General features: G+C 33.0%; 2 protein-coding genes across 4 annotated transcripts in view; both read left to right on the plus strand.

Moving 5' to 3' along the window:
* The first annotated feature begins 6,327 nt into the window (after nucleotides 1-6,327).
* Nucleotides 6,328-9,353, plus strand: ND-24 (NADH dehydrogenase ubiquinone). The gene is made up of 7 exons (XM_076122982.1): nucleotides 6,328-6,467; nucleotides 6,584-6,709; nucleotides 7,163-7,353; nucleotides 7,866-8,013; nucleotides 8,464-8,523; nucleotides 8,722-8,798; nucleotides 9,193-9,353. Exons 1-7 carry the CDS (start codon nucleotides 6,432-6,434, stop codon nucleotides 9,287-9,289), a joined length of 735 nt encoding a protein of 244 aa, XP_075979097.1. The 5' UTR covers nucleotides 6,328-6,431; the 3' UTR covers nucleotides 9,290-9,353.
* A 323-nt stretch (nucleotides 9,354-9,676) lies between these two features.
* SPoCk (secretory pathway calcium atpase) overlaps nucleotides 9,677-17,304 on the plus strand; it is a 67,005-nt gene continuing 59,377 nt past the window's right edge. Inside the window, exons 1-2 of one of the 3 annotated variants that reach the window (XM_076123123.1) lie at nucleotides 9,677-9,899; nucleotides 10,054-10,140. In XM_076123123.1, coding sequence (XP_075979238.1) covers nucleotides 10,054-10,140 — 87 coding nt within the window. In that variant the 5' untranslated portion in view covers nucleotides 9,677-9,899. Of the gene's footprint in view, nucleotides 9,900-10,053; nucleotides 10,141-10,635; nucleotides 10,855-15,837; nucleotides 15,972-17,304 lie in introns of those variants that run through there. The other 2 variants (XM_076123121.1, XM_076123122.1) reach the window with 2 other exon arrangements.

Below are 17,304 nucleotides of genomic sequence, written 5' to 3' on the forward strand. Positions count from 1 at the left end.
GTAACACTTTCATTAATCATTATTATTATATTACGGACGGACATAAAAACTTCAATCTATATGTATTAATTAGGTCCCATAGAGTTCTATGTCTTATTAATAAATACTTTTAATAATAAATTAATGAGCTCATTGATGTAGCTGCTAACTTTCGATTGTTAATTTTCTTTTATCATAATCCTGCTCTAGTTGCAAATATTTTTACTGCCTAATAGTCAGTTTCAGCACATGTGATTATGAGTTGTTTTAATTATTGTTTTACAGCCTAATGGTCAGTTTCAGAACTTGTGATTGTGTATTGGTTAGCTTAATAAAAGGAATGTTGACAGTTTTGACTTTTTCCGTTATTTTTTCTATCGGACAAGCTTTGAAAATCCGATATTTATTCATAAGTTGTGAAGCTTGCCGTTTTTAGTTTTTATTCTGTTTTCTTAATATCTATACTAATATTACAATTATTATATAAAAAAAGGAACGTATAAGATCAGTGCACTACTTTTAAATAATATCAGTTACGCTATAAAGTATCTTTCAACGCCATCTAGTGAAGAAGTGAGTAAAATAAAGACCGATATTTTGTTTATTTTTTAAGTTCGAGGCATTTTATCTTGTACCCATAACTTAATGAAATATTTGTTAAGATTTATTACCACCTAAACTATTGCAGATTTGAATTTAACCGTGATTTATTGACAACTTGCTGACACGCCCGGGTCTGTCCGCATACAAAGTTTCCTCCCCTGTAGTTACTGTAATGTTTAGACCTTAAAGGAAAACTCTTCTTCTTTTAGACCATCTCCACTCTTATCGAAATTGATTCAGTTTTGTAGCCGTGAAAGCTATACCGACACAAAGACAGACGGACTCGCAATTATAATATTAGTCTGAAATTCCATATTTCAGACTAATACTGCGACTGATAGTCTAAAATAAGCCGCGATCTAAAAACTATCAGTAATTTCTCGATCAAAGTTAGGAAATCCAATAACATAATACTTAATAGCTGCTATTGGATCTAGAAGTATCGCTTTATTAGAACAGTTTAGGAGGAAGTGCTTTTCGTTTACGTTTTAGCTTTGAGCCTTTCAGCTATTAAGTAGACCTTTAATGAGTAGATTGCAACCTTACAAACAGTAACTACGGATTTCGTACGGACATCGTATTTCGTATGCCAAAATTTTGGCATAAGTTGTCAACTTTTTCTTCACGTTATGCATACAACGCCATCTATCGGACTACACTAAAACATGACAGTAAAAACAATCAGTCAAGTCAAGATAATTTTGTTTGCGCTACAAAAATCAATTACAGTAGCGTATCCAGTAATTTGGGTGTACTTATAGAAATAGTTGAACATCTGTCTTAATGTTCATATCGCGTGTGAATAGATCAGACGAGAGAAATGCATCTCAGATGATAGAAAAGTAGTTTAAAATGTAAGAGAATGGATGAATGGATAGTGTATTTATTTGTAGTTAGTATTAGATTGTAGCTCCGCTCCTGTATTTTTTAAAATAGTGACATAAAGACCTATGTAACCCACGGCTTCTGAGGTACAGTTAGCGTTAGTTTATCTATTCAATAGCGTTTAAACTCATAATAGAAAAAAACGCTATTGAACAGATACACTACCGTTAAATGTACTCAGAAACCGGGGGTATATCCTTCCTCTGTTCGATTAAACTTGGATTTGATTCCTCCTTATGTTTATATTCCAGATGGGCAGAATCATAGACCATCAGAGTTCAAATTGATTGACCAGTTCGTCCCAAATAAGTGAAAGTATGTCCAATTTTTTCTAAATTGGTTCATCAGTTTAACCGTAAAAATGTCATACACAAACTCGATCTTGTATTAAGCTAAAACAAAAGTAAGACTTAAATATTTTCTGGTACTAAGGGTAAGACCGTTAGTCAGAGAGTAGAGTAAGGCAAAAATATTGAATATTTTGTAGTCCCAGTAAAGTAAATTAATGATAAATACCTTTTATATTTAAGAAAAGGGGAGACGGCTTTGCCGAGCAGTGGGACACATAATGGGCTAACAAAAAAAATAAACATTCTTTGTTTGAAGACATTAGAGTTTATTTCATTGTCCTAGACTAGCAACAAAATGAATTCTTCTATCAATAATACCTTGAAACCAGTTCTAATATCTACAAATCTATAGTTGAACACAAGGTCCTTTTTCACCTTTGTCGTACCTACTGAGGTTGGCACAGTGGTGACCTCTGTCCGTTTTTATGGGCTTCTAGAAATAATGGCAAATATTCGTCCTACAGACGTTCCACGAACGAGTCCGGCTGGTTTTGGACACGTCTTGTTATTGCTAACGAATATACCTATAGGTTTTGTTGTTAAGGTAGATATTAATTGTGTTGGGTGTTTAATTATGTGTTTGTCAATCACTAAAACAAAAGCAAAAAAAAATTCTAAGTATAGGCTGTTTTCCGAATTTTTCATTTTACTCCAATTATTATGATACATACGTATTTCACTATAATATGCTGGTGATCTACCTATAAAGAAAACAATTCAGCATCCTTTAAAGAGAGTGCAATGAATTTTTCCGCAAAGATACCGCGATGCAGTTGAACACTTTGGATCAAAACGATGCTATTTTTGCTGAAGAAAGGTCCAATCCATACCCATTTTCTGATAATTAACAACAAAAATAACAAGTGTCAAAACACGGGCACGAGATAATGAGCATAGGTACTACAACTAGGTATAGACCCGAGCATCTAAGTATGTATATGGTTGCTATGCACTGATATGCGATCAATGTAGAGTTCTGAGTGGAATCAAATCAAAGTCGGTAGAGGCAAATCAAGTTGCAAATTGCATAAAATTAATTATTCCGCTATACATGCGCCGTCAATTATCTGCCTTTAATTTATTTCGAACCAATTACGATGCAGAATGACGTGACCATTGCATTAAAAAAAAAGCACGTCGTGTTTATGTCTAACAAGTTTTGGCGCGAACGCTTCCAGGCGCCATCTCTTAATACGATATCATCTGATCAACAAATTGTTATCGCACGCAACGATATGCTTTCTAAAATTCCAATTTTCTTTTACATTGTCGTGTTGAAGTGGAGTGGCTCGCTTCGTATTTAATTCCTTATCAATGGTGCCACCGGTCGTCCCGTTATCTAATTTCTGAACGAATGGCGACGGCCATTTTGCCGCCAACCGTGACCAATGCTACACTTTGGTGTCCGAGATTTTTTAACACTGAATGTACAGTCGAGTACACACTTGTTACAGTTTCTGTAGGTTTGCTGGTCTTGTACTTGTTCGTCTGCTGTCCCGAGCACGTAGGTTGTCGCTCTAAACTTGCTTTTCATCAACTTGATCTTTAGTCCCCTTACAGTCCTGGTCCATTGCCCTTAGATTTTGTAGCCCTTTGATTGAAATTATAAGACTTTTATAAATATAACTTTTACAAGCAAAAGTTTAACCTGCATTAACATCATCATCGACAGCTTTTCTACCCACTTCGTAAGCCTGCTACTATGCACGCCAGAAGAAAAGGGATTTTCTTTGCCAGGTCTTTTCGACAAACTATCCGACGATATCATAGACCAGATTCTAACTTACTATGTCTCATCATTGTTTTTTGACCCGCATTACTAGCATAATAATGTAAGCATACAAATAGTTCTCTTATTCTCCTTATTACAAAGCTTTGTAAAAATTAGCTTTCAATCCTTTTGCAATATTTAAAACCTTTTTGAGCGTGTCTGTACTGAGCCGGTCGAGTTAAATTAGGAGACAAGCTCGGCACTGGACACATGGTTGGCAACTAACTGATATTTATATTCCCAAACTAACTTACTATAGCACTTACGAGCTCGATTTAGCAAAAAAAGTTCAGTATCACATAAAACTAGCAGAATAAAAAGTACTTTTGTTGCCTAGACATCTACATGTCGACCTTAAGTTAAGAAATAAGAAACGATTATTTTATGATCAAAAAAAAGATTGCTGTAATACTGTTTTTATGAGTTTAAGTTGTTATAGAACTGCTTTTATTAGGCGCGTTTATTTTTGTGCAAATTCGATGCATAATCTGTGACATACGAATAATTTGGAAATATTTCCATTTTATGCATGCAGGTTTTTGAGGTTTTATAGAGCATTTCAATACCTACCTTCCGATGGGCCTGTTTAATGGATAGGAACCTGCTCATTAAAATATACTTATAATGTTTTATAGATGTAATCATGTAACTCAAAAACCTTTCATCAGTTTGTTATCGGAAACAATAAGATTATCATAGTTAAAAGTTAAAGTTAACCACTGTTAATTAGTAGAGAGTCTTAATAGAAAACTAAAACTTAGTTGTCTTGCATAAATATTGTGTTTGGTACAACATCGAACGATAAAATACGGCTACGTTTATCCTACGCGTATTTTTTCCAGCTCCAAGCTTTAAAGGTGTGTAGAGATCTACACCAAACTCATAAATTTGTAAAGAAAACACCGTAGCCATGGGAGTACCTACTCTCCCACCCTCCGGAAATCGTTGAGACAAAATTAAACACGACATTTGAGAAGCAAGTCATAATCCATTAACTTAATGAGATCAACGCGCTTATAATTTTGTATTATTTTCATGAAGTATAACAAAGCTGCTTCAGTTAGTAATATGAGGTATTAAACTATCAACAAAATAATAATTGTGTGTATGTAATGCTTTCAAATTATGATTAATTTACGTTACCGGCAACCAGCCAAAAAAGTAAACAAGAAGTTTAATGTTTCGTGCAAAAACGCGCAGAATTTTCTTTACAAAATGAAACTATTAATCCTGCTCGATCAGGCTCAAAAAACTGCTATTCTAACAATTTTTCCTATCCAGGCGAAACCCGTTTTTAAATATTTACAGCTTAGTTATGTAGATACAAATTTTTGGTGCATGGCGGGTCGGTGCGGCAGTAACCATAGCAACAACGTCGTTGTTTTGCCGATCGCGCTTTGTCTATTCTTTTTTTTTCTTGCTCCGCTTTTTTCGTACGGAAATATAGGCATAGGAAAGCAGACAATGCCTTTTAGAGGGTACATGTTGAATATTCGTGTGTTTCAGGAAAACAATTTAATTGTACCAAATACAAAGGATGGATAGATGGATGTTTTAAAGCTAAATAAAAGAGAACGTTAGGCTACGTTAGTTATGAACAGGATGTCTATTGCCCACCTGAAATTAAGGTGAAAACTAGGTACCTACCTTATTGGATAGGCATAGATAGTACATATTATATTGGATGAAGACTTTTTTATGTAATGTACTTATTTCTAGGTAAGTGCTCCATAATCAAAGAAGTATTAATAGAAGTTGCTTTTGGTAGATAGGTTAAATCACGGATTTTTATTTAGAGAATTAAGTTATAAGAACTTTGTTTAGGTTTGCTCTGCAAATACGAGATCTGCTTATATTTTTATAGTATATAGGTATCTAAGTAGTTTGTAAATGGACTAGATAGTCACAGGTAAACGGTAAGTATGCAACAAAATAGGTAATAGACGATCTTCGTAGACTATCAAAATCGCTGGAGTTTAATAAATTTAGTTTTATGATATCTAAGTCAGTCATATAATTTCTAAGCAAAGATTTTCCATGAATCAACGACTATTCTAGTTCTTTATAAACTTTTTAACCCGGAATTCAAACTGAGGACCTAGATTTCTAAGCATGATGCTGTTATTATCGCTGCGCTATAATGCCGCTTAACTTCAATAAATAATACAAATCTCGGAGTATTGAGTGATTACAGCAAACAAATTGAATTAATTTAAACACCTGTTAGAAAGAGCTTAATATGTCTCAGATAAATTTGCAATTTTTTTATTGAAGGCGCAATAAACCGAACGTTTTTATTAAATATACGTGTACGTAACTGAAGCACAAAATAAACTTAATAAATATATATAATTCGTCTCAGATTATTGCATTAGTTAACAAATAATAATCAAAGGTGTATTTGCAGTTTGTAAATTAAGTAAAATTAAGGGAAGCTAATTAAAACCTTATCTTCATGCCATAAGGATTATTTTCGCTTAAAAACTCATTACGTGAAGTTAGCAACAACAGGTAATGATCAGGTTGCGTTCCGAAGCATATTCCTAGTTCTGTAAAAGTAAAATTAGGTATTTATCTATATTATTTTTCCAGTGTTTTAACCAATTCAAATGGCTGTTTAATCATTTTACTAAAAACGTTGAATTAAAATTAAAATAACAGTGGAGTGAATGTGTACACTAGTTATTTGTTGAAAATCAATTTCTTATCGCAATAGACTGAATCTGAACGTACCTTTCAAAATGATAACACCAAACTGAAGTCAGTCACATAACCAAGTGTTGGCGAACAGTGCTTCGCAATATTATTTTTTCATAAAATAAAGAAATACTGATACAATAATCATGCTGTCCAGCCTCAGGACTGGAGTACAGAGCTTGGTAGGTTACCATAAAAAATAAAAATCTGTTGTGGTTATTGTAAACAGTTGTATTATATAATAACGTTTTGACGTTTGTGAAATCGTAGCTAAGTGATTTTGTGATGGTATTTTCAGTGGCGTGCTTCAGCCAGGAGTCTTCAGACTACCTCTGCTCTTCAGCATGACAGCCTGTTCGTCCATCGGGACACTCCTGAGGACAATGTCAACACTCCTTTCGAATTCTCGCCCGCTAATCAAAAGGTAAGATTAACAACTGTCAGATGTTTTACAAAAACATTTTTCTATTCAACTCTGTTCTTAATTCAAAACAAATAGTTCTGTTATTGAAAGTGGCCGAATCAAACTTTACTACGAGTTTTGTCTCGTAAATTGTGTGTTTCAAATGTTATTAGTATTTTTTATTTGGAGCAACATTTTAGGTTATCAATGGTATTTTACTATCGGCTATTAATGAAACCTTATTATGTATCCTCAAATACTGCTGTAATCAGGTGATTTAGCTAACAATAACTTAATGTCAACATTAACACAATGGCTGTTTCTTTTATACAAACAAAATACCAGTCAGTCAGCTCACACAGACTTTTGAATAAAACCTCTATGAACAGCTGATACAAAACAAATTAATAATAACACATGTGTCTTAGCATTTCTTGCTTATCAGTTCACTGATCATTCACTTCAATGTTTCAGAGAGTAGATGCTCTCCTAGCCATCTACCCTGAGGGTCACAAGCGTGGAGCCATGATTCCCTTGTTGGATCTGGCTCAGCGTCAGAATGGAGGCTGGCTGCCCATCGCTGCCATGCACAAAGTAGCTGAGATCCTAGAACTGCCCCGCATGAGGGTTTATGAGGTTGCTACTTTCTACACCATGTTTATTAGGTAAGTTTGAAACAATTACCATTGTAAGGTTTAGTTTTTACAATATTATTGCACAATATAAAACCCAAACTGTTAATATAATTGTGCAACATGCCATGTTGTGCAATAATATTTAATCATTAATAAAATTATTTTAGAGTAAACATTATCCTATCCTACCATTATCCTCCTATATTAGCAAGGGTGTTGATTGTATATCATATCCATGAATTTCTAAAAACATTGATATGCATCAGGCCTACTATGTAGTTAAAGGGTAGTATAGTCAACTTTTCGGGTAGCCACTTTTATTAGTGTTGTAGTTATTCAACATTTTGTTATGATTGACATAAAATCAGCATACGGAAGCTTTCATGTCATATATTTATAGATAGTTGAGGGATTCAAATACTATGTATTGTCATAAATGATACTGAGGATTCAAAGTCTTGCATGACTTACACTTAAATATTAGTACATTAAAAAAAATTTACTGTGCATCTCGTATTCATTCTTTTACTCCTTTATTTCAGACGACCAATAGGCAAGTACCACATGCAAGTGTGCACCACTACTCCCTGCTGGCTGCGTGGTTCTGATGCTATCCTGAAGGCTATTGTCGAAGGCACTGGCGCGCCGGTCGGTGGCACCAGCCCTTGCGGCAAGTTCTCTGTGTCTGAGGTTTGTTAATCCATATCTACTCTATTGTTAAGAGAAATTTCTCAATTGATATTTTTTTTTTTTTAGTAACTCTTTATGCATTCCACTGCTGGGCAAAGGCCTCCCCTCTCCCTCCTGTCTCATTGATACTTACAAAAGGAAATTAATTAAGTTTCTTTGTCAGCTTCTACTGTTCTGAATGTCTTAACTAATTTCTTCTTTATTGGTGGGGTCAAGTGATTTGTATTGTGAATATTATATGACGATAAGGACATGAGCAAATTATTAATTTGTAAAATATGGTAAATGTGCAGACTCTAATCAGTTCAGTGCTTGCATGACCATAGAGTTGTCTATGCATACGCCATAGAGGCGAGACATATTCCCTCTTTTCATCTATCTGTCTGCCTAAATATTTTATGTAGTTTGGAAGCATCAAGACAAGAATAATATGATTTCTTCTATTTCCAGGTTGAGTGCCTCGGTGCCTGCGTCAACGCTCCGATGGTGCAAGTCAATGATGATTACTATGTAAGTTAACACTAGATCTAACATTAAAATAAAACTAGAGAAATAACTGTAAGAATAAAACACTAGAGAGCATTATTAACTACTGCCAGTATCTTTACTATCGTGGTAATTCGTATTTGTTAGTTGGAACTCATCAATTATCAATAGTCTAGTGACACTAGTGTATTTTCATTTAAATATTTTTTTATTCTTTCTCAGGAGGATCTGACTTTGGAAGACACGAAAGAAATTGTCGAAAAACTCAAGCGTGACGAGAAACCAAAAGCTGGCCCAAGGTATGTTTTTTCTGTTAAAAATCCATGTACCTAATGCATTAAATTTTACATAGGAATCATCAGTTAAAATGCATGCTCAAATCTACACAGAATTAGAGTGACTATCTTCCCTTGCTTTGTTTTATTTATTGGGGTCCCAAATAGATTCTTAAATAAGTTCCTCTTTTTCGAGAACATAATTTATTTATCTGAAAAAACTTTCTAAATATACAGCCAGTGTTGCCTAGGATAAGTCGTAAACGCGAAGTCAAATAAACACGTGCTTTCAGTACCATGGATGTCCGAAAGGACAATTTACGTATAAGTTTATAGTGTACAAGAATTACTGCAACTTTCTTTTCAATTGACTTTCTGTATCCATGAATTCTAAATGTCATTTGTTATTTTGTTCCAGGAGTGGAAGATACGCGGCTGAACCTCTCGGTGGACTAACATCTCTTAACGAAGAACCCACGGGACCCGGCTTCGGCTTACAAGACAGTCTCAAGTAGAACAAATCTTTGTTTTGTAAATTTTATTTATAGGCAATATTTAAATAAATCATGTTAGATCATTTTCTGTTTCTTTTTATTTTGTGAATATATTAAGCATATGTGTCAAAGCGTAAACGTGAATGTGGATGAATAAAAGTAGTTTGCAATGATCATAGCAAGTGCCATACTGCATACACAGTCATTTCATGATTTCAGGTTCAAAAAACGTATAGGTACCTCAAAATAATCTAAAGTACCTACCTACCATTTTTTAAATAATAGTTCATAAACAAATATATAAATTTCGGGTAGATTAAAAAATTCAGTATAAAAAGTCGACATCAAAATAAACGTACAACTAGTGAAATTGTAATAATACACCAACTCGTTTACTCATATCAGAATAATAAGTGGATTTTCCAAATTACAATAGAAATCAGCAAAAAGTATGTTTCTACGATAAGCAAAAAAATTGCGTGTGTAAGTTATCTCATTCCACAAATTGTCGACTTATTTTACGTCATATCCACTGATAAAGCCATGCTGTCGCAATGCCTTGCCTTCTATAATTCAGTCGCTACCGTGTTATTATCCTGTTAGTATGCTATATCGTACTATACTAATTTAGGTGAGTAGGTCATAAAAGTAACTTAAAAATGTAATGTTATTCAAATAAATGCAACTAAAGAAGTGTTTATGTGTTTGTGTGATCTGTGTTATTCAAACTTTTTCTTGCGTCTATGCAAAAAAAATATAAGTGTCAAAATGGTGTTAATTTACAGATGTTTCGTAGAAATAACAAAAATGATGGAAACAAGGAATACACACAGGTGCAACTGTGGGATGATGAATCTTGGGACGATAAAAATGTAAGTGTTCTCATATAAAAACTAGATAGCTAATTACTCAAAAGTTGGCAGTGTTTATCAAACTTATTCAATGAGCAAAACTTCAATGAGTCGTTTAGTATGAATAAATGCGAGACTAATTCAGTAGAATTTATTAAGGTCTATTTTTCATCATTATCTTGACTTTCAAGTCAAGATTTGGTCATAGTTATTAATATTTAACTTTTTTTATCGTTAAATTGAGGATCATTTTTATTGAATGAATGAAAATTTGTGAATCACGTCATGACAATCACGCGTATAGTGTTGCTGTTATCAATTTAATAATCGACTAAGTTCATTGATTATGTATCTATTAATAGTATTTCCGATTATTGCTTGTAATCAAGATAATATTTCAAAATATATATCGTCTTAACTTTGTACTTAAAATTATTAAACCGGATTAATAGTCCGAGAATCCGATAATCTGTTGTGTTTACTTTCCAACTCTATCTAACGTCAAAACTGTCATTGTCTATTTGCTTGCATTTTGCTGTCAGTCAGTGGATTTTCATTCGTTGGTTGTTCGTGTCGTCTTCTTGGGTGTGAAAATGTCTATCGAGGCTTAAGCTGAAAGGCATTTTGTGAACAATGAAAAGTAGCCCTACGCGCAAATATGAAAATTTCACCAACGACCACCAAGGGAAGGAAACGGACAAGTATTCTCTAGACAGCCAAGACACCGCCAGTGTGGTTAGTTCATTGTTAAAATTATTGATTTTGTTTGTGTATTGTATAAGATGTTATTGATTTGTCGCGTATTAATGTTTAGATTAGTCATAGCATATGGTTGATATCTATGTGGCTACGATAGGGTGTGAAACGAATACAGAAAGCGTTGTTAATCGGCGTGTAAATTACCGCTTGGTGTTCTAGTACTACGTATGCGCGGTGTACGACCTAGATCGTTCTAAATCGGACGCAAAAGAGTCGCCGAATCACATTAGAATGTCCCACTGTCACTTTTGTTATAAATTAAAAAATAATGATATTTTCTCATCCTTTTACGTATTTGTATCATCGCCAAATAATTTCGCCGTACTTTGCATGCGTTGAAGTAATTCGTACCTTCACTTTCACCGCGACACGTGAATCGTACCGTTTTCTTTTGAATTACATTTTTTAACATTCACTATAAGTTTCTTGTGTGAATAAATAAATAAATTGGAGTTTCTTTCAAAACTACTCACTGAGACATACATGCTTATGACTATGAAAATGAAATTCATCAGATACACAATAGATTCCTTGGTTACAATGTTATTGAATTCAATATAAATTAATCATAATTCAACTCAAATTATTATAATTAATTCTTCTACTTTTTATAGGCTGTAAATTTTATTCTCATAGGCACAATAAATTGGAGTAGGTATGCCTTTGCCTTAATTAATAACAACACAATAGTTCAAATGTTATTACCCAAAGCTTTTAAAATAATTATTTTACATTTATTTCACTAAGTTAAATTAGTCAACATTTTAAGTTACACATTGTTCATAGGTACCACAGTTGTGAAATTTAAAAGTAGGTGTTCTAGTTTTCTGTTCCAAACAAGTGATAGCAAATACTTTTATGCAAAAAACTTTCCAAATAAAAAATCTGCATTATAAATGTTACCTCAGGCAAAAACAGCTGACCAATAAAAAAAAATCTCTTGTAAAATAATTGCCTCTCAGTCAATCTATATTACGAATGCTATGTAATAATTCATATACAGTAAAAGCAAGAAAAACTTAAAATATGCCATTGTTATGAAATGCGCATTGCATTTCATGGTGTATAGAAATGATAGTAAAATCAAACAATAGTGTTGAATATTTTTTATTATATGGTGATATAATAGGTTTTGTTGTACATTCCTTTGATTATATTGGCTATTTTAATAATAAACTATATTTAAATAATATATATAATCTACGTTAAACACTAGTATCTTGCTTGAACTGCTCATGAGAATTACCAGATGAAGCTTGAGGCTTTAATCATATTTAAATTGTGAGCTTTAAGGGTTGAAATTTGGAGAAATATGTAGGCAGCCTATTTTTTGTCATAAGACTTCAACTATCTATATGCTAAATGTTATCAAAAATGTTATTGCGGAAAGCTGTTAAAATGCTTCTTTTTTTTTGCATTTATTGTAATGTTTCTTGCATTCATTATTATTCATGTAGTATGAAAGTAAAGGTTTGGCATTTGGTTTATCATCACTGTTTAATCATTTACTCAGGCCAAAGTAGAGTAAGGAACATGTCAACACAACAATTTTATTGCGATTTGAAATACTATTTTAAGTTCAAGGCTGCATTAAAAATCAAGTTTTGATCTAGAATTCTAGGACATTTACTTTTTTACTCTAAACATAGAATTGTGCAATCAAAAGATTTCTTTTAAATTTACTTTCTTACATATTAATACTTATCATAAAATCATAATCAAGCTTAGGTCATAAGCCATAGGCCATCATTCTAAACAAGAATGACTTGTGCATGACAAAAGAGGGGCTTCACATTTGTAGTTAACTCTTCTCACAGGGTCTTCTTTTGGGACTAACTATTTTGACAGCTAATTTGTATTAGTCCTAAGTTAAGAAAATGAGTCAATTTTTCTATACAATAGGGGTAGCAAATCTGTAGATTGAGAATTAATGAAAACTATTTTACTGTGTTGTTAAGGTATAGGTATATCTAATATATAAAATTCTCGCGTCACAGTTTTCGTTACCGTACTCCTCCGAAACGGCTTGACCGATTCTCATGAAACTTTGTGAGCATATTGAGTAGGTCTGAGAATCGGCCAACATCTATTTATAATGCCCCTGAGTGACACTTATTTTTTTTTTATGGCAAAACAACGTTTGCCGGGTCAGCTAGTTATCGATATACTATTTCCTAGAATTCAGAGAGCTAACCAAAGTAGATCTATTCTCTAATAAGGTTTGCGATCATTGCAAAATATCGGCTTCCATGTCTTCAAAGCCGGCTTCCGATGCCGATATTTATTATGTTATCAACTTACGTATTTGTAAATAAAGTGAATTAGATCGTGCACAGATTATTTACGATGTACGCTTATCTTAGATAACTGAGTTTAGTAATCGGACATTTGATTTGAATATGGATTGATAATAGTTTTGAGTATATTTGTTGTTCGTTACTTTTCGATTACGATTTCCAAGTAAGCTATCTGTCGTCGCTTTATCTTCTGTCTTAAACTTATTTAGGCTTTAGTTCAGTTTGTTGTAGAGGGTAATATATGAAAGTGTTTATCCAAATTTAGTTTAGTTATTGTTCTGTTTTCGCGTTCCCTTGGGAATGTCATAGCCAAAAGTTTGAAGATCATGTATCTATTCTTGCGGACATGATCGTGGCTTTAAGCCTAATGAATTGAACTGTATTCTTTTACTAGAACAGTGTACTGAATTTGATTGCGCGTATTTATACCTGGTGCGAGAAGGGTCGATTATTCTGTTTTAGTAAATAATATAGAAATTATTTCTTATTGATAATTATAATCATTGAAGTGGATAATGTTAGCCTTTTGTCGAAACGAATTAATTTAGACTAGCGCTTTTTTGACGATTAGTAACAAAGTTTTTCAAGTTCTATATTATGTTAGGATGAATGTTACCATTGTATTAGTATTCAAATAAAAGGTATGAATGCTCTCTTGTTCTAAATGTAAGCAGATGAGAACAAAAGCCTTATTATTTTAATAGGTCTCGTTTAAAAACTGACAAAACTACTGCTTATCAATATTTTATACAAGTTTAGAAAATCCATGGCATCATAGGGTTCAAAGAGCTTATAAAAATTTCTTCGAGGACAGCATAAGCAGCAGTTTTGGGGCGAATAGAAAATTAAAGATTCTTTTGGCAAAATCTGTGCGAATCGTACGTATTAATAACACATTCCATTTTTATTTCATTAAAAAAATTGTACTTCCTGTTTTATCTAGTGTTAAAGTTTTTAAGTGTCTGTAATAATGCGAAACAACATAATGTTAAAACGATTTCACTTCTATATTTTGGTTCGTTTGTTATTCTTTCGTACGTATATGCACGTGTACGCATTGATCGTACGAACGTTGTATTTTTAATAATGAAAACACGATATAAGTTAAAACAGTCTTGAGTAGCTTACGTATAGTATTCCAGAAAATACGACGCTTTTAGCCAGTTGCGTTCACTGGTCGGTAAACGATCTATGGGTTAAGAAGCAGTCCTTGGCGCGATCATTCTGTAGATTAGAGACCGCATAGCGGTATTTAAACTGAGCGTCTTCGTGTTTAGGAGGGCACGTAAAAAGTCAGCCCCGGTTGTTGTTTATTAAGATAATAGTGGTTAAGACAATGTCAAAGGTCTTTCGGGCTAGAATAACTTTGACACTAGGTTGATCAAACGATGAAAACCAATAAAATTTCTAGAAAGTTTCATCGTCTTTAACAAAGGTAAATTCCATAATAACACGTATCGTGAAATTCATTCGCTTCGCTCTTTCAAGTTCACACTCTCATTCGTCTCATTTACGGTGCTATTCTCAACATTCATTCAAACGTTTGACACACTGAAAATAGCTGAAGGTTAACAACAAACTAATATGTTTCGTAATAAAGTTAAATGGGTACCATGAAATTAGTATTTATGGATTGTGGTTATTATTGCGGATTAGGGGGTTCTACACGTGGTTTTAATAATAGCAATTTCTCCAATTTTACGCTGTTGATATCGATCGAATACGTTACAGTTTGTAGGCTGAATTTCAAGCTTTCATGCGATGTAAGTCGCATTCAAATATATTCAGTAGTTTTGGAGTAATATAGAGTAAACTAACAGATAAGTACTATCGTTTTTCATTTTGAATAGGTTGCGGAAATTTGTATTTTCTGAATAATACCGTGTAATGATTGAGTGCCTCGTGCGTAAACCTACTGAATTAAATTCTAGATAATACGTTTATAATAATATACAGATTTTTTGTAGCAAAAATGACAGATATTGAAATTGGTACGTATAATTTCATCGTAATAATATTCATCCTCTATTCGACCGTAAGTCACAGCGAGCAAAGCTCTTTCATAAAAATGCGAAAAAAAAACTAATTCGGTTACGAAGACGCATAAAGAAAATATGATACACTTTGCGGTTTCTCCCTGAAAATGCTCTCTTTAGCGTAGCATCGCTAAGTATAAATGACAAAATAAAATGTACTTTCTTTTGTACGTTTATTTTTTGCCAAAGAAACATTGAATTTAACTCGGGAGTATACTTCAACTAAATAAGTGTCAAACTCGAGTCTACATCGTCTTAATAGCAACTTACCTTTAAGTACTTACTTTCATTAATATAGTTGCCACGGAACCCTTAGCTAATGCGTGACCAACGCGATCTTAACTAATTGTTCTTGTTCGACTCCTACGTAGTTAGTCTTGTAATTGCCATCGAAAACTCGACTAAGTGACACGTCTCCGTTGACAATAGAATTGCCTCATCATTTCCGCGGATCTTGTAATAAGTACAATCAAAATGACTCGTTGATTTTATCAAAGAGTTTTATAACACTGTTGGACTTCAAACGTGGTGGTCTTTGCCGCATTTCAGAGCAAAAAAATAAATAAAAAATCCTATCTTTAAACTTGCGTTTAGTTATTCGGTTTATTTAGTGCCAGTTCTTTTTTTGTGTTTTAAAAATAATATTTAAAGTGAAATTATGATTAAAAAGTTAAGGGATTTATGGTGTTTACATTCGAAAAAGGAAATTGAGGAGCAAGAAGGAAAAGTTTATACGATATCATGCAAAAATATGGAAGGGGTACGTTTATTTTTTTTATTAAAACTAAGTAATAATCTGTCATTCTATAATGTTCTCGAAGGTGTATTATTAGGTTATTCAGCCGTACCTTGAATCACTCAAACACCTGTTTTTGCTTTGCTGTAAAAATCTGAAAACTGAATAAAATAATTTGAAAATTCAGAAATATCAGTTTATTTGGTAATTTTGCATTGCTTAGTCTTGTAACTAAAACGTTAATGAAAATTTTAATACGGTTTTCCGTTATTCGACTCGTAGGTAAAGGCCTAAGTAAATATTATCGCGCTTGGTACTAAAGTTGCTTGTTTGTATGAACAAAAATGGGTTTTCTACGTGATTTGCGGACGTTCAAGGGTAGATTGGCTATCAGGCGTGAGTCCCTGTTGATGCAGAATAGAAAACAGTGTTATGGTCATTGAAAAGGCAAGGCTTTGAATAGTGGGGTGAGGGAAGGGTTAAAAGGTTCATTGTTCATATCTTGGTTGATAGTGTTTTAGACAGTCTGTACTTTTTAATGAAAGATTTCGGAGGCAAGAACGACAAAAAGACAATTATTTTTTATATTGATTAAGTTAGTACCTAAAATAAACAAAGGATCTTTTCTAAACATTTGAAAGAATTCGCAATTCATAAAAAAGCACCTATACTTTTTCTTTCTGGCAAGGACTGCGGTTTTCGTAGCTCGGCTATAAGCTATTATCCTATTATCCTAATATATGAATTCAAAATTGATTTGAAATTGCCTTATAAAAAGGCTCGATTAATTGAAATTTGCTCATAATATTATAGAGCTTGTAATTATAATTAAATTATGAAACTATCCATGTAATTTATTTAAAAACTTTTATAATAGCGCTCTGTTCTTCATATATTAGGTAGAACTCTCAACGGTTATTATTCGTTGGTGTTTAGTAGTTGCATCCAAAACAATGACATTTAAACTGTGTTGAAATCAGTTAAGTTTTATCGCCGTTCAATGAGACATGATTTACGTTTTACGAATGCTATTATTATAATTATGAACTATATAAATTATATTATAATTAATAAAGCATTAAATAACTAGATAAATATCGAGAGTGTAATCTTACCCTTGTTTCTAAATCCGCTACTTATAGCCGACTAAGCTCAGCAGTTTATTGTAAAAGAAAAACATACATACATAAAATCACGCACTTTTCCCATGGGGTCAGGCAGATACCAAAGAACGCCACTCGCTACGATCACTGAAACTTACCTTGTTTCATTCACATTTAAAAATATTGTCATTTAGGAACGAAAAGAAATTGTGTGTAAAAAAATTCTAGCTTCTATACATAGCTAATTGTGTTTT

The sequence above is a fragment of the Anticarsia gemmatalis genome, chromosome 14 (genome assembly GCF_050436995.1).
Source record: "Anticarsia gemmatalis isolate Benzon Research Colony breed Stoneville strain chromosome 14, ilAntGemm2 primary, whole genome shotgun sequence".
Classification (NCBI taxonomy): domain Eukaryota; kingdom Metazoa; phylum Arthropoda; class Insecta; order Lepidoptera; family Erebidae; genus Anticarsia; species Anticarsia gemmatalis.

Excerpts from the sequence above, each read along its gene's own strand:
- ND-24 (XM_076122982.1), top strand. The coding sequence starts at position 6,432 with ATGCTGTCCAGCCTCAGGACTGGAGTACAGAGCTTG. Across the intron at positions 8,014-8,463 it reads GCAAGTTCTCTGTGTCTGAG|GTTGAGTGCCTCGGTGCCTG; the intron begins GTTTGTTAATCC and ends TTCTATTTCCAG. Across the intron at positions 8,524-8,721 it reads AAGTCAATGATGATTACTAT|GAGGATCTGACTTTGGAAGA; the intron begins GTAAGTTAACAC and ends ATTCTTTCTCAG.